This window comes from Micromonas pusilla (genome assembly GCF_000151265.4).
Source record: "Micromonas pusilla CCMP1545 genomic scaffold MICPUCscaffold_5, whole genome shotgun sequence".
NCBI classification, from domain to species: domain Eukaryota; kingdom Viridiplantae; phylum Chlorophyta; class Mamiellophyceae; order Mamiellales; family Mamiellaceae; genus Micromonas; species Micromonas pusilla.
In genome coordinates this window covers 1,125,858-1,149,727 of record NW_003315886.1, presented here as the reverse complement: position 1 = coordinate 1,149,727, position 23,870 = coordinate 1,125,858, and the positions used below count along the sequence as shown (strand labels likewise).

The following is a 23,870-nucleotide window of genomic DNA, read 5'->3' as shown; positions in this document are numbered from 1 at the left end:
GCCGCCGCCGTCCTCGTCCGCGTCATCCGCGTCTCGTCGATCTTCCGATCGATCCTCTGCGGTTTAGGGTCTCCTCGTCGCGTCTCGTCGGGCGAGTCCGTCGTCGTCGTCGTCGCGAAGTGAGGAGGATGTTATTCGGCGAGCTGCGTAATCCGTGGTGGCACGCGCCGACGATGTTCTGGAGCGGCGAGCGCTCTCGCGACGCGCACCTGTGGCGCGAGCACCTTCGGAACCGCGAACGCATGCACGCGGAGATTATCTCCATGGGCGTCCGCGACGTCCCGTGGTCCTCCAGAAGGCGCCTCCTCGGTGTGATCCTCACGTGCGTCACGTTCGCGCTCTGGGTCGTCGCCGGCGTCGCGAGCCTGGTCCTCCTCGCGATCGGCGGACGCGCGACGCGATGCCTCGTCGCGGCGTACTACCTCGTGTCGACGCTCTATAAGACGCCGATGAACGCGCGGATGCTGCGATACGCCGCGGAACTCGAGGTGGGCGAGATGAACGGATGGCGTCTGATCGTCAAGGCGACGAACGTGGACTGCGGCGCGCGGAATCATCTCTTTTGCTCGCACCCGCACGGACTCTACTGCGCGGGCGTGAGCCTCAACCTCATCCTCAGCGCGAAAGGCTTAGCGAGCGTGCGCGCGACGCACATCCGCCTGTTCGTGCACTCGCTGCTCGCGAGCGCGTTCCCGATCGTGAAGGACTGGGTCCGCGCGTTGGGTTTCCTCCCGTGCGCGAGGGAGACGATGCGCGACGTCCTCGAACGCGGCGAAAACGGGTGCGTCGTCCCGGGCGGCGTGCGCGAGGTGGTCTACGCGGGGCGGTGCGACGTCGAGCGACTGTATTTAAAGAACGTCTACGGGTTCGTGAAGCTCGCGATGCGGACGGGGACGCCGCTCGTGCCGGTGTACACGTTCGGGGAGTCGCTCAGGCGCGTTCTATACACTGGTCCCCATACGACCGCGTTCGCGTGGTGAACGCCGATCCTTAAGGACTTTTGCCGTCGTCTCTCTCCGCCCACACCTCGCTTTCAATACCCGCATTCGACGCCTTACAACTCCAGCTGACGCCTTTCAACTCCACTCCGACGTTCGCTCGTATGGAATGGCCCTCAGCGCCGGGCCGGACCCGGCGCCGTTTTTCGAGTCGCGGCGGCGACTGACGTATTTTTTAGACGCGCCGGTGCGATACCTGTCGCTGTGTCAGCGGTGGTTGACGCCGTTTCCGAACGGGCGGCTCGTGACCGTCGTCGGCGACGCGATCGACGTCAGCGAGGGCGCTGAGTATGCGAAAGGTGGTAAGGTGGAGAGCCCGAGCAGGGAGGAGGTGAGGAAAGCGCACGCGCGGTATTGCGACGCGTTGTTGAAGCTCATCGAGGAGACCAAGGCGGAGGCGGGGTATCCGACGCAGCGGACCGTGCTCGTGTAGCGCCGCGGCGGCGGCGCGACGGACGGACGGTCGCGACGACCTGGTGTAGTGCGCGCGTATTCTATCGATAGGAGTAGCGTAGGGTACTGTACGCGTCGTGAGGGGAGTAGTCTGATGCGTCTTCGCGCACCGCGCGAGCTGCGATGTCGCGAGTCAAAGCGCCTGAAGTGCCCGGGGTCGGGTCGCGGTCGCGTTTAGGGTTCGGAATCGCGCGCGCAGATCTCACTCGCCCCCGCGCTCGACGCGTCGCAGACACCTCCTCGCGGTCACCACCCTCGCGCGCGCGCGCTCGCCGGCGGGATGACGACCGCGCACAGACCGACATGGGCGCCGGCCAAGGGCCACGAAGAGCAGGGCGGCGCGCGCATGTTCGGCCCCTCGCACAAGCACTCCAAGCTGGACGACAACGCGCACATGACGCTCAAGACGCGGACGGACGGTCAGCAGTCGATCAAGGAGCTCATGGCGAGAGACTTCAAAGCGGAGCTCGAGGAGAAGGAGCGGAAGCACTTCAAGAAGAAGCTCGGCGGCGGCGACGGCGGCGGCGACGGCGAGCTCATGCTCGGCGACGGCGGGATCGAAGAATCGTCCGCCGCGCGGTTCGCCCCGAAAGCGATCGACGCCGACGACAGCGACGACGACGACGACGACGGCGCGAGCGGCAGCGACAGCGACGACGACGAGGACGACACCGCGGCGCTGCTCGCGGAGCTGGATCGCATCAAGACGGAGCGCGCGGAGGAGGCGGCGAGGAAGGAGGCGGATCGATTGGAGGCGGAGGCGTTGGAACGCGCCGAGGAGGTGGCGGGGGGGAACCCGCTGCTTGACTTGAGGCAGGGCGCGGCGGACTTCACGGTGAAGCGGCGGTGGGACGACGACGTCGTGTTTAAGAATCAGACGAGAGGGGAGCCGAAGTCGCAGAAGCGGTTCATCAACGACACGATCCGGAGCGACTTCCACAAGCGGTTCTTGAACAAGTACATCAAGTGAGTGATGGGTGGTATCGTGGCGGACGTATGTACGTCGGGTGAAGTGCGTTGGAATCGGAAGTGAAAAAATTCATCTCTCATCAGACAAGGGCGCGGCGCGGCCGCGTAAAAACAAAACACACCGAGACGTCGTCTCGTTCTCTCTTCATCGTCGCTGTTCATCGCATCGCTCGCGTCTTTCGCGCGCGGTCCGTTCCGCCCTACGCGATGACGCCGTCGATGCCGTGGATCACGCCGTTCGACGCCGCGAGGTCGGGCTTCACGACGACGTTCCCGTTGACGACGACGCCGCCTTCGTCGTTCGTATCCACGACGAGCCCGGACCCTTCGAGGGATTCCAGCGTGACGGGGAGGTCCATGGCCAGCGCCTCGCCCGCGGTCACCGCGGTGCCCGCTACGACGTGCTTCGCTAGGATCGCTTTGAGCGCGACCGGGTCGGCGAGGACGTCTTCCGCGGTGAGCTCGTTCTCGTCCAGAAAGGTCTTGATGCGGGCCGTTCCGTACAAAAAGAGTTCACCGGTCAGTTGAAAGGGGACGCGATCAAATGTTGAAACCGATGGACGGGTGTGTAGATTTTATTGGACGTGTACAACTACGACACGACGCGCCTTGAACGCGTCGTCGGTGGGCGCGAAGACGGTGAAAGGCCCTTCGCCGGCGAGGTCGTCGATGACGGCGGACGCGTCGTCCTTCGCGACGGCGACCGCGGCGAGGAGCGTGGAGAAGTCCCCGTCCGCGGCGAGGACCTCCGCGAGGGGCTTGTCGTTCGCGAGTGGCTCGTCAGACGCCACCGCGGTGGAGTCGTCGCCGGTCGTGGTTTTGGGGGTTTCCCCGTACGTGTGCGCGTGTTTTCCCCAAGTCTTCCCCGCCTCTGCCGCCCCGGGAGCGATCAGGGCTGCGGCGGCGAACGCGGCGAGGGAGAGTTTGTAGAGGGAGCGCATCGTGCGGTGTGTGTGAAGAGATTGAAGAAGACGGGGCGGCGTGGGTGCGCGGGGTAATGAGAGGGCGGGAGACCCTGCGAGCCACGTCTTGTTATCTTGTCTAGTCCGAGAGGACGAAATACTGTACCTCGTTCGTCCTCGTTCGTCACTTCGTCCCAACTTCGCGTCCCCGCCTCTTTACTCGTGTCCCTCGGACCGTCGAACGCTCGTGAACACGTATCGTATCTTATTAAAACCAAAGCACCGCGTATTATCATATGCATCGCGTCGACTCGACGACGCGCGACCGCCGTCCCCGTGACCTCGGGGCCGGCGACCGTCCGCGCGTCGTCTCGACGACTCGCCCGCCGGTGGGAAAAACGAACGACTTTTTCGCCTTCCCTCCTCCACCGTCGTTCTCCATCGCATCGCATCGCATCACATCTCGCCGCAGTCGACGACGGAGACGGGCTTGGACGTCGCCCCGCTCTGCGATCCGACCGCCTCGACCGCCTTGACCACGTCCATGCCCTCGATCACCTTACCGAAGACGACGTGCTTCCCGTCGAGCCACGGCGTCTCCGCGGTGCACAGGAAAAACTGCGAGCCGTTGGTCCCCGGTCCCGCGTTGGCCATGGAGAGAATGCCCTCGCCCTCGTGCTTGAGCACGAAGTTCTCGTCCTCGAACTTCTCGCCGAAGATGCTCTTCCCGCCCGTGCCGTTCTGGTTCGTGAAGTCGCCGCCCTGGCACATGAAGCCCGGGATCACGCGGTGGAACGGCGAGCCCTTGTACCCGAACCCCTTCTCCATCGTGCACAGCGCGCGGAAGTTCTCCGCCGTCTTGGGCGTGACGTCGCCGCGGATCTCCATGACGATCTTCCCCGCAGCCTCGCCGCCGATGTCGATGTCGAAGAAGCACTTGAACTTGTCCTTGTGCTTCACGTCGATGCGCTCGATGGACATCACCTCGATGTCGAAGTTCAACGTCTGCCCCGCGAGCGGGTGGTTGCAGTCGAGGACGACCTCGTCGTCGGTGACCTCCGTGATGGTCGCCTGCATGCCCTGGCCGACCATGAGCTTGCTGCCGACGACGGCGTACTCCTCGCCGACGGCGTTGACGACCTCCGCCTTCGGGACGTTCATCTTGTTGGCGTCGTCGCGTTCGCCGTAGGCGTCCGCGGGGGCGCACTTGAGCGTCTTGGTCTCGCCCTGCTTCATCCCGAGCACGCCCTTGTCGAACCCCGGGATCATCATCCCGCCGCCGACGGTGAACGCGATCGGCTCGCGGCCTTCCGCTCGCGAGGAGTCGAACTCCTCGCCGTCGTCCAGGGTGCCGACGTAGTGGATCGCGACCTTGTCGCCCTTCTCGACGACGACGTCGCCGCTCGCGGCGGCGGCGAAGAATCGCGTCGCGGCGGGCGCGATCGGGGATCGGCGCGGGGTGCAATGGGCGCGAAGGAACGCGGCGCGAGGGGCGACGAACGACGCCTTGCGCGCGGCGGCGACGTTCACTGGCGCGACGCGCGTGAGCGCGCGGGCGAGGACGGACTGCATCGTGGGAAGTTTTGGGGGTGGGGCGAACGGAGGAGGGTGCGCGGGCGCGCTCCGAGTGCGTCGGCGGAGCGCCGACGTCGATTCCGAAACCCTCGAAACGTCGTGATGCTCGTGACGCGTCGATTCCTGGCGCTTTTTCGCGGCCGGCGCGATCGCGCGCGCGCGCCGCTCCGCACAACGCATGTCGCGCGCGTCGTCGTCGTCGTCGTCGTCGCGCGCCGTCCTCGCATCCCCACACGCACGTCTCGGTCGCGGAGGAGGAGGAAGAGCGCGCGCGAACCCGCCGGCGACCGCGCGGGGCGGCGTCCCTCGTCGCGCGTGGGCACCTTCTTCGCCGTCGATCGACGATCGCGCGAGAGGTGATCCGATCGCGCGCGCGATGCCGCTCGACGCGCGCGACGCGACCGGGTACGAGCCCGCGGACGCGTCGACGGCGTTCTTCCGCCCCGCGACCGCGGAGGACATCCCGCTCGTCGCCGAGATCGAGCAGTGCTCGTACCCCGCGGACGAGGCCGCGTCGCCCGACGCGCTCGCGTACCGCCAGGCGCACGCGGGCGAATTCTTCCTCGTCGGCGTCGCCGCGAGCGAGGAGTCGCCGGGCGAGGACGAGATCGTGTCGTACGTGTGCGGCACGCTGACGATGGCGGACGCTCTCACGCACGAGTCCATGACGACGCACGAGCCCGCGGGATCGACGCTGTGCGTCCACAGCGTCGTCGTCGAGGGCGCGCGGCGACGGAAGCAGATCGGCACGCGGACGCTTCGCGCGTACGTGCGCGTCGTCTGCGAGCGATCGCCGGCGGTTGAGAAGATCGTGCTGCTGTGCAAGAGGGAGCTCATCGGGTTCTACGAGGGGTGCGGGTTCAAGATGGTCGGCCCGAGCGACGTGGAGCACGGGGCGGATCAGTGGTACGAGATGTCGCAGAGCACCGCGTTCGCGCGGGCGGTGTTCGCGAGCGCGGCGGAGGAGGGGGAGGGCGGCGAGAGTTAGGGAGAATCGTTTCTTTTCCGACACGAGTGCCAGCTGTGTGATGGACGAGAGAAGAGTGCCGACGTCATCCATCCACCCGTCACCTCGCCACACCCCGCCGCGCCTCGCGCCGCCGCTACCTCTCTCCCCGCCGTCGTCATGTCGTCCTCCGCGCTCGCTTTCCGCACCGTCGTGTCGTCGCGCGCGCCGCCGCGCCGCTCGAAGACGACCGCGCGTCGCGCCGCGACGCCGTCGCCGCGCGTCGTCGTCGTCCGCTCATCGGAAGCGCAGCAGACCGCGTCGACTGAACCGGCGCCCGCGCCGGTCGCGCCGCCGTCCGAGAAACCTATCGTCGTCTTCGGCGCGAACGGGAAGACGGGCAAGCGATGCGTCGCGCACGCCGCGAAGGCTGGCGTCCCGGTCGTCGCGTGCACGCGCTCGGGATCGTTCGCGTCCGCGGACCTCGCGATGAGCGCGGACGATCAAAAGCTAGTCACCGCCAAAGCCGGTGAGTGCGCGCGCGACGACTGCGATTCATTCTTCCGTTTTCATCGCGAGCCGCGCATGATAACGCACGGTATCCTCCCGTTACTCGACCAAAATTAACTCACAACGCGTAACTCGCATCATCCATCCAGGCGACGTCTCGAAAGCGTCCCAGGCTGAGCTCGAGGCGCTCGTGTCCGGCGCCGGCGCGATCATCTTCGCCGCGTCGGCGTCCCCCGGCGGCGGCTCCCCGCAGGACGTCGACAAAGCCGGCCTCGTCGCCGTCGCGCGCGCGGCGATCGCTGCGAACGTCCCGCGGCTCGTGATCGTCTCCTCCGGGTCCGTGTCCAAGCCGCTGTCGCCCGTGTACGTCTTCCTGAACTTCTTCGGGGGCATCATGCGCGCGAAGGTGCGTTCTATACACTGGTCCCCATACGACCGCAATCGCGTGGTGAACGCCGTTTCTTAAGGACTTTTCCCGTCGTCTCTCTCCGCCCACCCCCCGCTTTCAATCCCCGTCCTCGACGCCTTTCAACGCCAACTGACGCCTATGAACTCCACCCCGACGTTCGCTTGTATGGAACGACCCTAAGATCGAGGGCGAGGACGCCGTTCGCGCGTTGTACTTTAATCGCGAAGACGCGGACTACGTGTGCGTGCGGCCCGGAGGACTCACGGAGGACCCCGGACAGGGCGTCCGCGCGATCGAGCTGAACCAGGGCGATGATAAGAGCGGGCGGATCTCGCGCGAGGACGTCGCCGCGATCTGCGTCGAGGCGGCGCGCGCGGCGGGGACGCCGGCGGCGAAGAACGCGACGTTCGAGTGCTACTGGAAGGACACCGCGAAGAGTCTCGGAGAGGTGGGACTCTCGAATATGATGGGCGGCACGTCGAACGAGGCGGAGTACGTCTCCGGGAAGGAGAGGCGCGGGGAGAGCTGGGAGGAGCTGTTCGACGGGTTGGAGTCGGACGCCGCGGGGGTCGCGCAGCAAGGGTGGGGGCCGTCGTTGTGAGTCGCGAGCGACGCGACGGAAAAAGTCCAATTCGTTTCCAATTCGCAATCGATCTCATCACGCGTCCTGTCGTCGAGCTACGTACCCGCATAACACAGCGCGCGAGCGTCGTCACTTCTTCCCGAAGAACGACGCCATCCCCATCTGCCCCGCGGGCGCCGCCTTCTTCTTCGCCGCCGCCGCCGCGGCTTTCCCGCCGCCCGCCGCCGCGGCGACGGCGGCGCCGACGACGACGGCGGCCACCGCGCCAACCGCCGCCTTGACCGGCCCGCTCTGTTGCGACGCGCTCGCGCTCGCGTTCGTCTTCTCCCCGAGCGCGGGGGACGCGTCGTCGACCTCGTTCCCGTCGTCGTCCACCCACACCGTCTTCGTCGTCTCCTCCCCGGTTTCCTCGTCCATGACGGTTACGATCTTCTTCTTCCTTCCCTTCCCGGCGGCGGCCGTCGCGGCTGTGAACTTCGCGAACGCGTTCACCTTCGGCGTCGGCGTCGGCGCGGGGCTCGGCTCCGGGATCGCGTCCGGTTTCTCCTCCGTCTCCTCGGCCGCGGGGGCGTCCAGGTCCCCGCTCTTGCGCTTCTTCGACGCGGCGGCTTTCGCCTTCGGCTCCTTCTTTTCCTTCGCCGGCGGCTTCTCCTTCTTTTCCTTCGCCGGGGCTTTGCTCTTCTTCGCGGGCTTCTCCTCGACGACGGGATCCGGCACCGGCGCGGGCGCGGCGTCGGGCATCTCGACGTCCGCGGGTTCCTCCTCCTCCTCCTCCTCGTCGTCGTCGTCCGAGTCCAGGCCGACGACTTTGCGTACGTTCCTGCCCCCCGCGGCGCGGTGCCGAGGCACCTCCATCTCGTCTTCGTCGTCCCCGGACTCGTCCCCGGACTCGTCCTCCGCCGCGATCGCCGCGTCCGCGGACGGCGGCGGCGGCGCGGGCGCCGCGGCGGGCGCGGCCGNCGGCGGCGACGACGACGACGCGAACGACGTGATGGTGCTCGCCGGGGCGAGTGGTGTGTTGGGNCGGCCCGTNCGGCCGGTGGTCGGCGGGGTCTTGAAGCGCGCCGACTCCGTCGCGCCGCCGCCGCCCTTCGCGACGGGCTTGAACCCCGCGAACGGCCCGGGGGTCGGTTTCGTCGTTTGACCCTCCGTCGTTTGATCCTCGGTCGGTTTCTTCGCCGCCGCGGCCGCGACCGGGGCCGGCTTCGCCGCAGCCGCGGGCTTCGCGGGCGCCGCCGCCGCCGCCGCCGCCGCCTTCTTCGCGCTCGGCCCCACCCTTCCCGGCTTGTCGCTCCTCGTCACGTGCGCGCTCGCGACGCCCGCGTGGCGGTTATCCCGCAGCGCGTTCGGCGTCTCCGGGGACATGTCGAACAGCTCGTCCGTCTGCGCGTTCACGCGCGCGGTCAGCGCGTCGTCCGAAGGGATCGCGCCGTCGCCCTCCGCGTTGGGACCCTGGGCGGAGAGAAACGATGGGCGAAGTCCTTAAGGATTGGCGTTCACCACGCCGACGGGGTCGTATGGGGAACAGTGTAAAGAACGCACCTTTTTCGCGACGCCGTACACGTGCGCGCTGACGACTTCGGTCATCCCGCCGCGGACCCTCTCGAGCTCGTCCGCGCCGCGCGCGAGCTTGACGACGCGCGTTCTGGACGCGTCGCCGACCGCGCCGACCCACCCGGTGACGCAGTACACCGCGAGCCCGCCCTTCTTGGCGTGGTGCGCGAAGAGGATCCGCTTCGCGGTCGTCGCGTCGATGGCGAACTTTCGAGAGACGTATTTGAACGTCACGACGGCGTCGTCGTCGTTCACCGTCGCGTCGATCGCGGCGAGGATTTCGTCCGCGGACATCGCCGGCATCGTGGCGAGCGGTGCGCGACGCGGGTGCGTGCCGTGCGCGGCGCTCTGCGTCGGTGTGGCGGCCGAAGAGGCGCGGGGACGGACGACCCCTTCCTCGGGATATTATTCAAATTTATTTTTTGACGATCCGAGAAACTGCTGAACGCGCATCCACGGCGGCCAGCGGGCAGGTCGGCACCGCGGGGGCGCGGTCTCGTCAGTCCTCTCGACGCCGCCGCGATGGCGCACAGCGAAGACGTCGTCGTCGTGGCGAACGGCGCAGTCCTCGCCGGGCTCGCGCTCGCGTCTCCCGCGGACTTCATCCGCGAGAGCGCCCCGAGAGGCGCGTACACCGCGGGACGCGCGGAGTTCGGCAAAGGGATGGGGTGGTGGAGCGCGCACCTCGCGCGCCTGCGACGAAGCCTTCGCGCGATGCGCGAGCGCGACCCGGGGTGCTTCGAGCTCGGGAGCGAGATCCCGGCGGACGACGATACGCTGGCGACGTGGGTGGCGCCGTCCGTGAAACTCGCGCTCGACGCGATCGACGCGAAGACGCTCGCGAACGCGAAGCCGTGCGACGCGGGTGCGCTCGAGATGATCGATGATGCGTCGGCGCGATCGACGCGACGGATGTTTTTTCTCTCTCCGTCCTTAAGGAATGAAGTTCACAACGCGAATGCGGTCGTATGGGAACCAGTGTGAACGCGCCTGATCCGTCCATCTCCGTCCAACCATCCATCTCCATCCATATCCATCCGTCCGTCCGTCCAAAAGTCTCGACGCTCTGACGACGCGACCTCATCCCCGCCGAATCGCAGTGAAACCACCGAAACAAGCGAAGCAGCACTGCGTCGTGATAATCGTCGCCCCCGCGCCGTCGGGGTACGACGTCTTCGTCCACGCGTCGCCGCTGCAGATTCGCGTCGACGAATTTTACCGCGGCGTCGACGTCGCCGTCCTCGGCCCGCCGCGTCGAAACCCCGCCGCGAAGGACACGAACTGGGTCCGCGACCGGCGGCAACTCGAGGCGAGGAAGCGAGAGGCGGCCGCGGACGAGGTTATCCTCGCGGACGACGACGGCGAGGTCCTTCTCGAGGGTCTCGTGACGAATCTGTTCGTCGTGGTAGAGACGGAGGATCCGGGCGGCGGGCACTTGCCGCGGCGACACGCGGCGTTCACCGCGCCGACGACGCGGTGCCTCCCCGGTCTCGCGCGGCAGGCGGTCTTGGACGCGTTGGACGCGGAGGGGATCCCGTGGGAGGAGAGAGCGCCGACGGCGTCGGAGCGGAGCGAGTGGAGCGAGGCGTTCGTGACGAACGCGGTGAAGTTGGCGCGACCGGTGCGGACGCTGCGGTGGCCGAGGGGGATCCCGGGGAAGTTGGAGGTGGAGTTCGGACCGTGCGCGGGGAGCGGGGAGAAGCCCCGGGGGGATTCGGAGTGGAAGAGCGAGGTGAAGTGCGAGTTAGACGCGTCCCCGGGGCCGGTGTGTCAGGCGGTGCTGCGACGGTTGAACGCGTCCATGGCGAGCGACGTGGGGCCGGCGCGGTGACGACGACGACGACGACGACGCGACTCGAGCGATGACGGTAATGTATTTTTTTCTCATCAGATCTGAGCGTCACCAAAAGTCGTCGACTCAGATCGTTGTCATTTCGCGTCGAACGTGTCGAACTGCCAGTTCTTCTCGAGCTTGAGCCGATACCGGTCGTCGATGATCACGATCGGTATCTGCACGTACGCCGGGTCCTCGCTCCCTTCCCCGGACAGATCCGGGGTCCACCCGTCGAACGTCGTCGTCATGTACGCCAAAAACGTCTGCGTCATGAGCGTCGACAGACTGATCCCCGGGCACTGGTGCTGCCCCATGCCGCCGGGGAAGTACGTCTCGCCGTTGACGACGTTCCCCGCCGCCGCGCCCTCGGGGAGGAAACGCTCGGGCTGGAACTTCTCCCGCTCTGGGTAATTCTTCGCGTCCAAAAACGGGATGCGCGGGTCCGCGGTGAGGACGTAACCCGCGGGGACGTCGTACCCGGCGAGCGTCCGCGTCGTCGGGTTGATCCGCAACCCCCCCGCGGTCTGCGGCACCGTCCGCAGCGCCTCTTTCACGCACGCCTCCGTGTACTTCAACTCCATGAGCGTCTCGATCGGCACGTTCCCGGACGCGAGCGCGTCGGGGGAGAGGACGCGTTTGCACTCCGCGCGGACCTTCGCCGCCGCGTCCGGGTTTCGCATGAGCAACCACGCGCAGTGGCCCATGCTCGCCGCGGCCTCGATGTACGCGCCCCACACCATGAGCACCACCGTCGTCGCGACCCTGTCGTCCGGGAATAGCTCGTCGTTCTCGTCCGTCGCGGTGCTGTACTGTCTCAGGAAGAAATACCTCGGATCCGTCTCGAGCTCCCCGGACGCGCGAACTCTCCGGTAGGTTTGCAACACGAACTCGGTCAGCGTCTCTAGCGCCGCCTTGCCTTGCTCGAACTCGTTCGTGAGCTTCCCGAGAGACAGTAAGCCCTCGTTGTAGTCGTACATCTTCATCATCGTGTCCTCGGGCGGGATCGCGCCGAGGAAGAGTTCGAACAGCGACCTGAGACAGTGCTGCCGGCACTCGTACCCGGGCTGCAGCGTCCCGCTCGCGAGTAAATCGCCGCGGACGAAGTCTCGCGTCTGCCGCGCGATGATCGGCGCGTAGTGCGTCAGCGCCGCGCGTCCCAACACCTTCCCGAAGTTGGCGCGCGTCGCCTTGTACTGCGCGCCGCTCTGCCGCAGCGCGCCGTACGCGGTGTGGAGCTCGCGGAACGTCTCCGGAAGCGCCTCGTCCGCGGGCAACTCGCCCTCGAAACGCTTGTACTCCTCGATGGCTTCCGCGCTTCCGAACACGATCGCGGGCTTGAAGAAGAACCCCGTCTTGAACACCGGCCCGTACGCCTCGACGCGGCGCTCGATGAACCCTCTCGGGTCTTGCAGGTACTCGAACGTCTCGCGAATGCCGCTGAGCCCGACCCTTCCCGGGGGCAGGTTGAGCGTGACCTCCTTGCGGACGATCGATCCGATGGCTTGACCGATGTCCGTCTCGAAGCCCGCCGCGCGCGTCGCGATGACGCGACGAGGACGGCGCCGTTGACGCGCGGGGCTCGAGTCGCGCGGCGCGCGGCGAATTCGCGGCGGCGGAGGCGCGAGCGCGCGCGCGGACGCGAGGGCGCCGGCGGCGGTCGCGGAGGTGGGCATCGCGCGCGTCGTCGTCGGTGTCGTCCGCGCGCGTGCGTGCGCGCGACGTGCACGTGTCTCTCTCTCGCGGCTTCCGAGACTCGCGCATCTGTTTCATCAGTTCATGCGCTTCGAGTCTGGTCGTCACAAACGATGGCGCCGCCCACGATGCGCCGCCCTCGCGCGCGCGAGGGCGAGGTCTCCCCCGCGGGAAAGCTCCTCCTCGTCTTCGTCGTCGCCGCGACGATCGTCTACGTCGCCTTCGGCGGCGGCGGCTCGCGCGAACCGATCGATCGCGCGACCGCGACCGCGGCCGCGGCCGCGACGGCGCGCGGGGAAGCGCGCCTCGCGGACGCGTCGCTCGCGAAAAACTTGGGGACGCGCGAGACGCAGCTCGAGCTTCGATGGGGCGTCGACCGCGACATCGCGACGCGGATATGCGCGAAGAACCGAGCGTTCGCGGAGCCGTCGGGGTACTGGGTCAGCGGCACGACGTTCCTGGACGACGAGGCGACGACGTTCCAGCACGCGGTGACGTTCCACGACTCCGCGACGGGGCTGCCGCTGTTCGTCGCGCCGCGGGTGCGTCGCGTTCGATCGATCCTCGCATCTTTTGGTTTTCGGAAAAACTTCGGTTTTCCTCGCCGTCCGCGGTGCCCACTTTTCCCGCCGCCGCGTCCCGTCCCCGTCCGTCCCCGCCGACGCGATCTCCATCCCCATCCCCATCCCCATCCCCATCCCCGCGATCGTCCCCAGGGCCGCACGTGGCGCGAGTTCGAGGCCGAGTCCCGAGCGCACGGGTGGCCGTCGTTCCGCGACGAGGAGGTGGTGTGGGAAAACGTCCGCGTCCTCGGCCGCGAAAACAACGCGGAGGTCATCTCCGCCGACGGCGTCACGCACTTGGTGCGTTCTGGTTCACACTGGTCCCCATACGACCGCGTCGGCGTGGTGAACGCATATCCTTAAGGACTTTTGCCGTCGTTTCTCTCCGCCCACACCTCGCTTTCAATCCCCGACCTCGCCGCCTTTCATTTCCACCTGACGCCTTTCAACTCCACCCCGACTTCGCTTTGTATTATGGAACGACCCCAGGGGCACAACCTCCCGGACGCGATAGGGAACAGGTACTGCGTCAACATCGCGTGCGTCGCGGGGCGCGCGTCCGAGGAGGACATGTTGGCGCGCGAGCGGGAGCTGAAGGAGGCGCACAGGGCGCGGACGGAGCGGGAGAAGAAGAGGACGACGGCGACGACGGCGACGGGCGATGAGGACGCGTTTAGGTAGCAGAAACAGAATGCTTTTTAGTTTAGAGACGTCGTTTGGAAAACCTCGGACTCGCCGTCGTCGCGCGTCAGACCGCGAGGAGACGCGATGCGCGACGAGACGCGGGCCGCGCTCGCCGCCGCCGCGTGCGGCGTCGGGTTCGGCACCCTCGTCGCGGTCGCGCTGTGGCGCGGCCCGTGGTCCGGCCGCCGCGGCCGCGTCGTCGTCACCGGCGCCAAGGAGTTCACGCGCGACGCGCCTAAACTGCTGCGGCGCGAGATGCAACTCCGCGCCGCGGAGCGCGAGGGACGCATCCGCGCGGAGCAAGCGCTGCGCGAGGCGACACTGCGGTGCGACGTCCTCGACGCGCGCGGCGGGCTCGGCCCGCCGATCGCGACGGTGCACTCGTGCTTCTCGCGACGGAACGGGACGCCGCGGCAGGGCGGCGCGCTCGTGCCGTCCGCGCGATGCGTCGTCGCGCTGGAACCGCACCTGCCGAGAGACCTCCTCGCGGGCTTGGAGGAGTACTCGCACGTGTGGGTGATTTACGTGTTCCACGCGAACACGAACATCGCGAGCGGCGACCGCGGCGGTGAGGGGGAGGAGGAGGAGGAGGAGGAGGCGACGGAGGAGGGAGGCGGCGACGGCGGCGACGACGACGCGCGGATGATGAGGGATTCGAAGAAGAAGTCGCGTCGAACGAACCGGAACCGCCGCCGTCACGGGCACAACGTAAAGGCGAAGGTGCGCGTTCCGCGGCTGAACGGCGAGCCCGTCGGCGCGCTCGCGACGCGCACGCCGCACCGCCCGCTGCCCGTCGGCCTCTCCATCGCGCGGGTGATCGCCGTGGACGTGGACGCCAAGACGCTCACGCTCGGCGGCGCGGATCTCGTGGACGGCACGCCCGTGCTGGACGTGAAGGCGCGTTCTATCTTACACCGGTCCCCGTACGACCGCGTTCGCGTGGTGAACGTCGTTCCTCTAGGACTTTATCTCCCGGCGTTTCTCTCCGCCCATCACCCCACGGTTTCAATCCCCGACACACCGCGACGCCTTTCAACTCCTGCTGACGCCTTTGAACTCCACCCCGACGTCGCTTCGTACGGACCCTCGACCCCGAAGCCGTACGCGCCGTTTTGCGACTGCGTGCCGGACGCGACCGCGCCTCCCTGGGTGAACGCTGTCGCGACCGACCGGGACGAGCCGCTGCGGATCGACGCGGTGGCGTCGAGCGCGCGCGCGGACGCGGAGGTGGGCGCGGCGTACGAGGCGAGCGTGAAGGAGCGACGGCGGATCCGGTTGGAGAGGGAAGGGCCGGAGTCGGGGATGAAGCAGAGGAGCGGAGGAGGCGGGAGGAAAAAGAGCCCCGCGGCGGCGGCGGCGAGCGTCGACCCCGAGACGCGCAAGCGCCTGAAGAGGGAAGCGAAAGAGCTGCGGCGGAGCGGGCTCGCGCCGCCGGACGCGCTGTACGCGTCCGGCGCGGCGTTCGTGGAGATGGTCAAAGAGGTGCTGGCGTTGGACATGAGAGCCGCGCGAGAACGCGTCGCCGCCGCCGACGCGAAAAAGTTTGACGTCTACCGCGTGACCCTGTGCGACGTGGAGGTGACGTACGTCGTCGACGAGGCGAGTAAGACGGTCACGATGACCGGCGGGAGAGCGGTGCCGCCGTTAGATAACCCGGGGGTGAGCGCGAAGACGACACGCGGCGGCGACGACGACGAGGAGGAGGAGGAGGAGGAGGTCGCGAAGAGGCGATGGAAGGTCGCGGGGGGCGTCGCGAAAGTCGGCGTCGGGATGGCCGCGGACGAGGAACTCGAGTTCGACGAGCAGACGGAGTGGAGGAAAGCGGGAACCGCGGCGTGGATATCCGCGAACGCGTCGAAGAAAGAATAGACTGGATCGGATCGGAACGAATCGCGCTCCATCGTGCTAGCGTAGTTTCTACCTTCGCGGAAAAAAATCCCTCGTTCGCCTACTCGCGGTACCGCTCGGACTTCTCCTCGCGCTCCTCGCGGCACTTCGCGCACGCCAGCGCACCCGCGACGACCGCGACGCCGAGCGCGAAGAACATCGTCTCGCGAACGACGCCCTCGCTTCGGTACATCTCGATCCCGATCGACGAGGGCCAATCACTCTCGGCCCAGAGCGCGTCCGCGCCGCCGGGGAGATCCTCCTCGTCCTCGTCCGGGTCCGCGACGTTCCATCTTCCCGCGTCCGCGTCGAAGACGAACCGGTGCGACGTCGCCGGGATGAACCGCGGGGACGACGCGAGGCACGCCCCGACGCGCGCGTCGGCGTCGGCGTCGTCGTCGCCGTCACCGCCGACGAAATTTCCGAGGAGCCGCCGCCGGCGCCGCCGCGTCGCCGCCGGGGCGACGGCGCCGACGCACGTCTCGCCGCTCGCCGCGTCGCAGTCGCCGTTCCCACCGCACGCGCGTTTAGAACTCGAAACACCGCTCGGGGCCGCCACCGCGGTGACCTCGCCTAAGAAGTGCCACGCGAACTGCGCGACGTCGCCCTTCCCGCGTCGCGGGTCCTGATCCAATTCCCGCCCCGCCTCCGCGACGGCGACGCCGGGATAACTCCCCGGCGCGCGCTGCCCGCCCGCGTCGCCCGGCCCCGGATCGTTCGGCGTGAACAGCGCGCGCGCGGCGTCGCACGCCGCGAGCCCGACGCGCTCGTCGACGAGGCACGCGGTGAGGTTCGAAGTCGTGGACGCGGTCGCCGCGTCCGACACCGCGGCGGAGACGGCGGCTCCGGACGCGGCGTCGGCGAACGCGAGGCGCGCGACCGCCCTCGCGACCGCCGCGGCCACGCGCGCCATCCGCGCCGCGTCGACCGCGTCCACGCCCGCGTCGTAGACGCCGCCGTAGAACGGGTCCGAGTACGGCGCGCCGTCGTGCTCGGCGAGGACGACGACCGGCGTCGACGCGTCGCGTCGAATAAACGAAAACGCCGACGACGGCGGAAGAGACCCCGCGGAGGAGGCGTCGCTTCCGCCGCTCGCGCGTTTCACCTCCACCCTCCCTTCGCCGCTCGGCGCCGCCGCCGCGCCCGCGATCAGCGCGTCGACGATCGCGTCCGTCGCGTCGCCGCCGTCGACGTTCGCGTGCGCGTACACCGTCGGCGTCGTCGTGGACGCGGGCACGCGCCGCGACGCGAGGCCCACCGCGCCCATTTCCACGACGGCGTCCGCGGACATCCCCGCCAGTCCCCCCAAGACGCTCGCCGCTCCGTCCGACGACGACGACGACGACGACGACGACGACGCGCGCGCGCGGTGCAGCTCCCGCGCGAACCGCCTCGACCCCGAGTACCCGAACGACTCGCCGCCGAACGCGGCGAACACCACGGGCTTCGGCGCGACCCCGGCGCCGATCGACCCGGCGGCGGCGGCGAGCGCGGCCGAGTACGCCTTCGCCGCCGCCAGCGTCGCGATCAACCCCGACCGCGCGCCGTTCGCGTCTCGTGACATCTCCTGAAACATCCCTCCGCTCCCGCCGTCGAGCTTGCACGCGACGAGGACGAACCCGCTTGAGGAAGACGAACCGTCGCCGAGCCCGGAATACGAACCGCCGCCGCCGACGGGCGGCGCGGACGCGACGACGCTGTGCGCGCCCACGGGGAGGCACCGCCCGTCGCGCACGCACTCGATCGAGTCCCGCGACGCGTCCGACCGCTTCGCGCGGCTCCGCCACCCGTCCGCGGCCATCGCGAAGTTCGCGCTCGCGACGACGCTCGGGCGCGAGTACGCCGCCGCGGCGTTCTCCGTCGCGAACTCCAACGCGCGCGTCGTCGCGTCCGCGTCGAGAAACGCGATCGGGAATCTGTCGAAGCGCGCGGTCGCCGCGCCGTCGCCGACGGGGTTCCAGTCGATCGCGATTGCCGCGTCGCCGCCGAGCGCGAGCGCGCTCTGCGGGTACCGCTCCGCGTTCGAGAACGCGGCCACGCCGTCCGCGGTGGCGTTCAGCGCGTCGTCGGCGCGCTCCACGAGGACGCCCTTCACGCGCGCGCTCAGCGTCCCCGCGGCTCGCGCGCGCACCACGTCCGAGAACACCGACGGCGGCGTCAGCAGCATCCGCGCCTCCTTCAACTCCGCGACGTCGCGCATCGACGTCGCGCGCTGCAGCGTCGCGACGACGCGCGAGCGCCCAGCAGGGGTGCTGCACCCCGCCGCGCCGGTGCGGTTCAGGAGCATGACGCACGGGGCGTGACCGATCGCGTGATACAAGAGATGCTCGGACGACGCGAACGAGGAGGCGACGTACCCGCGCCAGGTCCAGGAACGGTCGTGCGCGGTGAGGAGGACGATCGCCGCGAGCGATAGGAGCCATCCGCGCGCGCGCGAGACCGCGCTCGGCATCGCGCGAGGAAGGACGAGCGCCCCCGCGGCGCGTCGGAGGATGAGATGAGATCTCGACGAACGCGAACGAACGAAACACCCGCCCTCCCGAACTCGGCACCTCCAGCGTGCGTGTGTAGATCGGGCTCGTATCATACTGTTTGCTCATACGAATTCGCATCGCGTGCGTACTACTTCGAATCTACACTACTCGTCGTCGGTCGTCAAACGCCGTACGCGTGCGTCTTCGTCTACTCTACTCGTCGTTTCTACCATCCTCCTTTCCTACCCTGCGGAACGACACCGTCCTAGACTGTCGCCTCGCGCGCCACCGCTCGTCCGTGCGGCAAATCTGACGCGCGCTCACGTCTTTCAAGTCGACGCGCGCGAACCCGTCCTTTTCGTGCGGCGGCGGCTCGTCGTCGGAGTCGGCGTCGTCGGAGTCTTCTTTCTCGGTCCGCGATCCGTTAACGACCGCCGCGACGTGAGGGTCGCGACGCATCGCTAATCGAAACGCGGCGACGTCTGTTTCGAAGTCGCCGCTGAAGGCGGCTTCGATCTCGTAACTCACGCGTCGCGCGTCGTCGTCGTCGTCGGAGTCGTCGCCGTCGCCGCCGCCGCCGCCGCCGCCGCCGCCGCCGCCGCGATACCCCCACGTCTCCCACGGCCGCCCGCACACGCCGTCGTCCGTCTCCCCGACGAGCACGTACTCTCGCACCGCGTCGCACGCGCGCATCGCGGCCGTCCAGTCCACGCCCATCGGCTGCCAACACGCGAGGACGATCGTCGGACGGTACCGTTCGAGCGCCGCCGCCGCGTCGACGCGTTCCGGCGGTTCCGGCGCCCCGTCCCGGACGACGCGATCTCCGCGCGCCAGTCCCAACGATCCGTCGTCCGTCGGTCGCACCGTCACCGACACCCCCCTGGACGGCGACGCGCGCGCGATGGCGGCGCACTCGTCGTTCAGCGCGCGCGACAGTCTCCCGTCGCCTGCGCCGACTTCGAGAACTTCGAGCGCGCGACGGCGCGGCCGATCCTCGTCCTCGTCCTCGTCCGCGTACGCGCGCGCGCGCTTCGAGAGGTACTCCGCGAGCGCGCGCATGTGCTCGCGCGTGAAGACTTCGTACTGCGGCCACGTCGGATGCGGCGGACCGAGCGTGCCGGAGACGTACGCTTTCCATCGCGCGCAGCCCTCGCACGCGCATCGCACGTCGCCCTCGTCGTCGATCTCGACGTCGCACTCGTCGCCCGCGTAGAGCCCGAACTCGGCCTCGATGTCGCGGCTCGACGGCAGCGCGCTGCTCGACGCCGACGCCGCGTCGTCGCGCGCGGGGGGGCGCGGATGTTCGACGCGCGTCGCCGACCGCGCCATCGCGCGCGCCCGCGAAGTGCGCTCGCGCGACGAGACGTTATTTTTTCTTGGCGCGCGAATTTTATTTCGAGCAGAGATCATCTCAGCCGAGTGGATTAGGGCAACGACCGATCGCGCCAGACGACGACGCCGCGCGCGACGCGAACAGGGCGACCACCTCGGCGACGCGCAGCCGCGTTCGGTGGTGCTCGCAGAGCGCGTCCGATCAGTCCCCTTCGCCGCGGCGATGCCGGACACGCCCGAGAAGAAGCGCGGGCGAACGTCGCGATGGGGCGAAGGCCTCGTCGCGAGGCGTAAGCAACCGGGGGACGATCCCGCGGCGGCGACGCCGGGCGCGGGCGCGGGCGCGGGCGGCGCGGGCGGCGCGGCGAACGTCCCGCCGCCGCCGCCGCCGCCGGGCGCGAACGTCGCGACGACGCGCGTCCCGCCGCCGCCACCGCCGCCGGGCGCGGGCGTCGCGAACGACGCGCCGATCGCGACGATGCCGTCCGGCGCGAGCGCCATGTCCGTCGAGGCCGCGAAAGCCGCCGCCGCGAAAGCCGCCGCGGCGATCCAGGCCCAGCTCGGGATGCCGCTCGGGTACGCGGACGTAGACGCCGCGCCCGCGGACCCCGCGCTGTACCCTGGCATGCCCGAGGGCTGGGGCGCGGGGATGAACGAGCCGCAGAGACAAACCGCCTACGCGCAACACACGCGTCAAGCGCGGCGGCTGTACATCGGCGGCATCCCGCCGGGCGCGATCAACAGCGACGTGCAACGGTTTCTGAACGACCTGATGCTCAACTCCGGCGCGGCGATCAACCCGGCCGCGGGGCCGCCGGTCGTGGACGTGAAGATTCAACACGAGAAAGGATTTGGTTTCGCCGAGTTTACCAACTGCGACGACGCGCAATCCGCGCTCATGTTCGACGGCGTCGTGTACGGCGACACCGGTAGGAAGATCCGCGTGAACCGTCCGCGCGATTACGACCCGTCGAAGAACCCGGTGGTAATTCGCGACGGGCTGCAGATCGAGGGACCCAAGGGGATCGGACTGCTCGGGGAGAAGCAGGCGAACGCGCCGCCGCCGTGGCCCGAGGATCTGGCGATCCCCGCGCCGCCGCCGCTCGTGAGCGAGTGGCCGAAGCTCCCGAAGCGCACGCCGGACGGCCCGAACAAGCTGTACGTCGGCGGGTTCGACCCGCTGCACACGGAAGGGCAGACCCGCCAGGTGTTGCAGGCGATCGGGGAGCTGAAGTCGTTTTGCGTCATGCCGGACGCGCGCGGTCGGAACACCGGGCACGTGTTTTGCGAATTCGCGGATCCGCGGTTAACCGTCGTCGCGGAAGAGGCGCTCACCGGCGCGTGGTGCTTCAGGCAGCCGATCGTGTGCAAGCGCGCGATGCCGGACGCGGCGCCGGCGAAGGAGGGCGACGCGGCGACGTACGCGATCCCGGACATCGCGCTGCCGCTTCTCGAGGAGCCCAACGAGAAGCTCTGGGCGTACAACGTTGTGTGCCGCGAGCACTGCGAACCCGACGACGTCGTCGCCGACGTCGTGGAGGTCGTCAGGCGCGAGTGCGCGGCCGTCTCCGGGTGGGACGTCGAGAGCGTTATCGCGCACGTCGCGCCGGAACACGGGGACAAGCGGATATCGCTGGAGTTCGAGGAGGGCGGCGGCGGCGCGAGCGGCGTCGGCGGGACGGCGCTGGAAGCGGCGGTGAGGTGCTCGTCGAAGATGAACGGAAGGACGTTCGAGGGTCGGACGATGTGGTTCCGGTACGTCCCGCAGAGCGACGAGGAGTGGCAGCGGAGGAAGGAGAGGGAGGGGGTCTTCTCGCGGGAGACGGGGGCGGGGAAGGATGCGGCGGCGGCGGCGGCGTTCGGGGGGGCTCTGCCGCCTCCGCCGGTCGCGGAGGTGGACTGAGTCGAGTCGTCGTTATTTGTGATAGCGCCAGAGCGGCGTTCCCTCCGTTCTGTTCGACGCGTCGAGGCTTCCGAGACGACGCCCGGCGCCCGCGCCCGAGGCTTGTGCGACGCCCGCGCTCCCCTCGCTCCCCTCCTCCCTCCCGCGCACCGCGCGTCGTCGTCCGTCGCCGCCACACCGCCACCGCGCGCGCGCCATGGGGAACTGCGTCTGCAGGCCGCCGCGATCGTCGAGCGAGCCCGTCGTCGCGTCGGCGATCGCCGCCGCGGCCGCGGAGGGCGCCGCGCGCCTCGTCCGAGCGCCGTCGTCGCTCGAGCGGAAGGCGACGACGACGACGACGCCGCTCGAGGTCGACCGCGCGCGCGTCGACGGCGACGACGACGACGACGACGACGCGTCGAGCTACCGCTCCGGACGCAGCAGCTTCGCGTCCGACGACGACGACGACGACGACGACGACGACGACGACGACGGCGGCGACCGCGTCCCCTCGCTCGCGCGGTCGCCTCGAAACGCGACGACGACGACGACGACGACGAAGACGACGCTCGCGTTCGCGCAGCCCGCGCCGCCGCCGGACACCCCGCCCGCGATGGACGCGCGCGTGGCGCAGCTCCTCGCGAGCGCGTCCGAGCACCTCGAGGACGACGCGATCGAGCGCCTGTGCGACGACGGCGACGACGGCGACGCGGGAGCGGCGGCGGCGACGACGACGACGACGACGACGACGACCAAGAAGAAGACGAAGAGGAAAGGCGCTCTCGCCAGAGTCGCGAGAGTCGCGTCGGGCATGCGCATGATGCGCTCGATGACGAAAGCCGCGCGCGCCGCGGGCGGAAGCCTCGACCTCACCGCGTTCGCGGGAACGCCCATCCGCTGGCACGCGCGGACGTCCGTTCTACGAACGCACGCGGTCGGCGAATCGTCGCTGAAGCCGCCCGCCGCCGCCGGAGCCGGTGGGCCGGCGTCGACGCGGCCGCCGCCGCGGGGTTCCCCGGGGGAACAGGAGCGACGACGACCGCGCGCGACGCGGCTGTTCACGCAGCTGCAGCGCGACTTTGGGGCCCGGTCGCGGTCGCGCGCGCTTCGAGAGGCGGCGCGAGCGCGCGGGATCGCGGGAGAGGCGGACCGATCGCGCGACGACGGCGACGGCGGCGACGGCGACGGCGGCGACGAACGAAAATCCAAATTCTCCTCCCCCTTCTTCGCGGTCGAGCGACAGCACTCGATCGAAGCGCTCGAGGACTTCGCGGACCTGGAGGACGACCACGCGGCGTGGGATAACGTCAGCGTGGACTACGGCGACGACGGCGAAGTCCACGGAGAAGTCGAAGTCGAAGTCGACGTCGACGCGGACGAAGCGCGCGACGTCGACGTCGCGACGACCGTGCCCCCGCCGGCTTCAACGCCCGAGGGACGGATCCTCCGCGTCGTCCGCGCGCTCCTCGCGGACGCGGAACCTCCCGCGCACCTCCAGAAGCCGTTTAACCCCGTCCTCGGCGAGACCGCGCGGCACGAGCTGCACCTCTCGAACGGCGTCGAGATACGAAGCGTGTTGGAGCAAGTGACGCATCACCCGCCGGTGACGGCTTTTCACAGGCGAGAGGCTCGCGTCCGACCGCTTCCCGCGCGGCGGGCCCCTTTCGCTTCTCCCTCTGTTCGCCGCTCGCTTCGCCTCGCCGCGCGCATGCCTTCCTTTCAACGCGACTGACCGACGCGCGCGCGCTCGCGCCTTCCCTCGCAGCGTCGGCGACGGCTGGAGCGTCCACGGGCACTTCCGCGCGCGGCCGCGGCTCGTCGGTCTTCGCGTCGAGATCGACATGATCGGGAAGCGCGTCTTCAGAGTCCGCGTCCCGCCCGCGCGCGCCCACGCCGCCGCCGCGATGGACGACCCGGTCTACGAGACGTACGACACGACGATGGTCGGGTTCGAGTGGCACTTCGTCCCGCGGATGTACGTGCAGATGGAGTCCAAGGCGCCGTTCGTCGTGCGTTGCCGCGAGAGCGGCCTTCGCGCGGAGGTGCGGCACAAGCCTCGGAAGTTCGCCGAGGGCGCGAGCGGCGGGTTCAGGGTCATCGGGAGGGTATTCCGCGAGGCGGACCCGGAACGGACGCTGTTCGCGATCGCCGGGCGGTACGACGCGAGGGTCACGGCGACCGACCTTCGAGGAGTAATAAGCGAGGAGACCGCCGCATTGACCGCCGCGAAGAAGAAGGGTCGCGATCGCCCCGAGGTCGGCGTCCTGTACGACGCGTCCGAGGCGGCCAGGAAAGAGGTCGCCGGGTTCGTGAAAGAACACAACTGGGCGCACGAGAGCGACGGCGTCAAGGCCACGGAGGCGGTGTGGGGGGAGGTGATACGCGCGATGGAGCAGCGGCGTTGGGACGACGCGAAGAGGGCGAAGAAAAAAGTGGAACGCGACGAGCGGGGCGAGCGCGCGCGCCGGGCGAGAGCGGGGGAGGCGTGGACGCCGCGATGGTTTCGATGGAGCGAGGAGGAGGAGACGTGGGTGTTGAAGGAGGGGGCGTGGAAGATGGAGCGCGCGGAAGAGAGCGCCGGAGGCGCGAGCGCGGCGCGATGAGAGAGCGAACGTGTGTTGAA

General features: G+C 69.1%; 18 protein-coding genes across 18 annotated transcripts; 11 read left to right on the top strand and 7 right to left on the bottom strand.

Annotated features, from left to right (window-relative positions):
* Positions 1-128: 128 nt before the first annotated feature.
* MICPUCDRAFT_58289 (uncharacterized protein) lies at positions 129-980 on the top strand (the record flags this gene model as incomplete). The annotated part of the gene is made up of 1 exon (XM_003058917.1): positions 129-980. The coding sequence occupies one exon, from the start codon at positions 129-131 to the stop codon at positions 978-980; it is 852 nt and encodes a 283-aa protein (XP_003058963.1).
* Positions 981-1,107: 127 nt separating this feature from the next.
* Positions 1,108-1,431, top strand: MICPUCDRAFT_58288 (uncharacterized protein; the record flags this gene model as incomplete). The annotated part of the gene is made up of 1 exon (XM_003058916.1): positions 1,108-1,431. One exon carries the CDS (start codon positions 1,108-1,110, stop codon positions 1,429-1,431), a length of 324 nt encoding a protein of 107 aa, XP_003058962.1.
* A 300-nt stretch (positions 1,432-1,731) lies between these two features.
* On the top strand, positions 1,732-2,496 carry MICPUCDRAFT_33637 (Cwf15/Cwc15 cell cycle control family protein; the record flags this gene model as incomplete). Its single annotated transcript, XM_003058915.1, has 1 exon — positions 1,732-2,496. The coding sequence occupies one exon, from the start codon at positions 1,732-1,734 to the stop codon at positions 2,419-2,421; it is 690 nt and encodes a 229-aa protein (XP_003058961.1). The 3' UTR covers positions 2,422-2,496.
* A 124-nt stretch (positions 2,497-2,620) lies between these two features.
* Positions 2,621-3,361, bottom strand: MICPUCDRAFT_58286 (Beta-Ig-H3/Fasciclin; the record flags this gene model as incomplete). Its single annotated transcript, XM_003058547.1, has 2 exons — positions 2,621-2,902; positions 3,017-3,361. 2 exons carry the CDS (start codon positions 3,359-3,361, stop codon positions 2,621-2,623), a joined length of 627 nt encoding a protein of 208 aa, XP_003058593.1.
* A 417-nt stretch (positions 3,362-3,778) lies between these two features.
* MICPUCDRAFT_58285 (cyclophilin-type peptidyl-prolyl cis-trans isomerase) lies at positions 3,779-4,894 on the bottom strand (the record flags this gene model as incomplete). The annotated part of the gene is made up of 1 exon (XM_003058546.1): positions 3,779-4,894. The coding sequence occupies one exon, from the start codon at positions 4,892-4,894 to the stop codon at positions 3,779-3,781; it is 1,116 nt and encodes a 371-aa protein (XP_003058592.1).
* Positions 4,895-5,273: 379 nt separating this feature from the next.
* On the top strand, positions 5,274-5,885 carry MICPUCDRAFT_17487 (uncharacterized protein; the record flags this gene model as incomplete). The annotated part of the gene is made up of 1 exon (XM_003058914.1): positions 5,274-5,885. The coding sequence occupies one exon, from the start codon at positions 5,274-5,276 to the stop codon at positions 5,883-5,885; it is 612 nt and encodes a 203-aa protein (XP_003058960.1).
* A 138-nt stretch (positions 5,886-6,023) lies between these two features.
* MICPUCDRAFT_58283 (uncharacterized protein) lies at positions 6,024-7,363 on the top strand (the record flags this gene model as incomplete). Its single annotated transcript, XM_003058913.1, has 3 exons — positions 6,024-6,372; positions 6,503-6,759; positions 6,944-7,363. The coding sequence occupies 3 exons, from the start codon at positions 6,024-6,026 to the stop codon at positions 7,361-7,363; spliced, it is 1,026 nt and encodes a 341-aa protein (XP_003058959.1).
* An 18-nt stretch (positions 7,364-7,381) lies between these two features.
* On the bottom strand, positions 7,382-8,528 carry MICPUCDRAFT_68315 (uncharacterized protein). The gene is made up of 2 exons (XM_003058545.1): positions 8,398-8,528; positions 7,382-8,306 (listed from the first exon to the last, which is right to left on the bottom strand). The coding sequence occupies exon 2, from the start codon at positions 8,198-8,200 to the stop codon at positions 7,475-7,477; it is 726 nt and encodes a 241-aa protein (XP_003058591.1). The 5' UTR covers positions 8,201-8,306; positions 8,398-8,528; the 3' UTR covers positions 7,382-7,474.
* A 299-nt stretch (positions 8,529-8,827) lies between these two features.
* Positions 8,828-9,202, bottom strand: MICPUCDRAFT_58281 (uncharacterized protein; the record flags this gene model as incomplete). The annotated part of the gene is made up of 1 exon (XM_003058544.1): positions 8,828-9,202. One exon carries the CDS (start codon positions 9,200-9,202, stop codon positions 8,828-8,830), a length of 375 nt encoding a protein of 124 aa, XP_003058590.1.
* Positions 9,203-9,421: 219 nt separating this feature from the next.
* MICPUCDRAFT_58280 (uncharacterized protein) lies at positions 9,422-10,730 on the top strand (the record flags this gene model as incomplete). The annotated part of the gene is made up of 2 exons (XM_003058912.1): positions 9,422-9,764; positions 10,000-10,730. 2 exons carry the CDS (start codon positions 9,422-9,424, stop codon positions 10,728-10,730), a joined length of 1,074 nt encoding a protein of 357 aa, XP_003058958.1.
* Positions 10,731-10,828: 98 nt separating this feature from the next.
* MICPUCDRAFT_39902 (uncharacterized protein) lies at positions 10,829-12,406 on the bottom strand (the record flags this gene model as incomplete). Its single annotated transcript, XM_003058543.1, has 1 exon — positions 10,829-12,406. One exon carries the CDS (start codon positions 12,404-12,406, stop codon positions 10,829-10,831), a length of 1,578 nt encoding a protein of 525 aa, XP_003058589.1.
* A 132-nt stretch (positions 12,407-12,538) lies between these two features.
* Positions 12,539-13,351, top strand: MICPUCDRAFT_58278 (uncharacterized protein; the record flags this gene model as incomplete). Its single annotated transcript, XM_003058911.1, has 1 exon — positions 12,539-13,351. One exon carries the CDS (start codon positions 12,539-12,541, stop codon positions 13,349-13,351), a length of 813 nt encoding a protein of 270 aa, XP_003058957.1.
* Positions 13,352-13,462: 111 nt separating this feature from the next.
* Positions 13,463-13,669, top strand: MICPUCDRAFT_58277 (uncharacterized protein; the record flags this gene model as incomplete). The annotated part of the gene is made up of 1 exon (XM_003058910.1): positions 13,463-13,669. One exon carries the CDS (start codon positions 13,463-13,465, stop codon positions 13,667-13,669), a length of 207 nt encoding a protein of 68 aa, XP_003058956.1.
* A 258-nt stretch (positions 13,670-13,927) lies between these two features.
* On the top strand, positions 13,928-14,566 carry MICPUCDRAFT_16950 (uncharacterized protein; the record flags this gene model as incomplete). Its single annotated transcript, XM_003058909.1, has 2 exons — positions 13,928-14,199; positions 14,323-14,566. Coding segments are annotated over 2 exons (516 nt in total), but the record flags the coding sequence as incomplete, so codon positions are not given.
* Positions 14,567-15,620: 1,054 nt separating this feature from the next.
* On the bottom strand, positions 15,621-18,011 carry MICPUCDRAFT_58275 (uncharacterized protein; the record flags this gene model as incomplete). The annotated part of the gene is made up of 1 exon (XM_003058542.1): positions 15,621-18,011. The coding sequence occupies one exon, from the start codon at positions 18,009-18,011 to the stop codon at positions 15,621-15,623; it is 2,391 nt and encodes a 796-aa protein (XP_003058588.1).
* A 235-nt stretch (positions 18,012-18,246) lies between these two features.
* MICPUCDRAFT_58274 (uncharacterized protein) lies at positions 18,247-19,362 on the bottom strand (the record flags this gene model as incomplete). The annotated part of the gene is made up of 1 exon (XM_003058541.1): positions 18,247-19,362. The coding sequence occupies one exon, from the start codon at positions 19,360-19,362 to the stop codon at positions 18,247-18,249; it is 1,116 nt and encodes a 371-aa protein (XP_003058587.1).
* A 226-nt stretch (positions 19,363-19,588) lies between these two features.
* On the top strand, positions 19,589-21,268 carry MICPUCDRAFT_58273 (uncharacterized protein; the record flags this gene model as incomplete). Its single annotated transcript, XM_003058908.1, has 1 exon — positions 19,589-21,268. The coding sequence occupies one exon, from the start codon at positions 19,589-19,591 to the stop codon at positions 21,266-21,268; it is 1,680 nt and encodes a 559-aa protein (XP_003058954.1).
* A 196-nt stretch (positions 21,269-21,464) lies between these two features.
* On the top strand, positions 21,465-23,850 carry MICPUCDRAFT_70246 (uncharacterized protein; the record flags this gene model as incomplete). The annotated part of the gene is made up of 2 exons (XM_003058907.1): positions 21,465-22,822; positions 23,013-23,850. 2 exons carry the CDS (start codon positions 21,465-21,467, stop codon positions 23,848-23,850), a joined length of 2,196 nt encoding a protein of 731 aa, XP_003058953.1.
* Between the last annotated feature and the right edge of the window lie 20 nt (positions 23,851-23,870).

Excerpts from the sequence above, each read along its gene's own strand:
- MICPUCDRAFT_68315 (XM_003058545.1), bottom strand. The coding sequence starts at position 8,200 with ATGGAGGTGCCTCGGCACCGCGCCGCGGGGGGCAGGAACGTACGCAAA.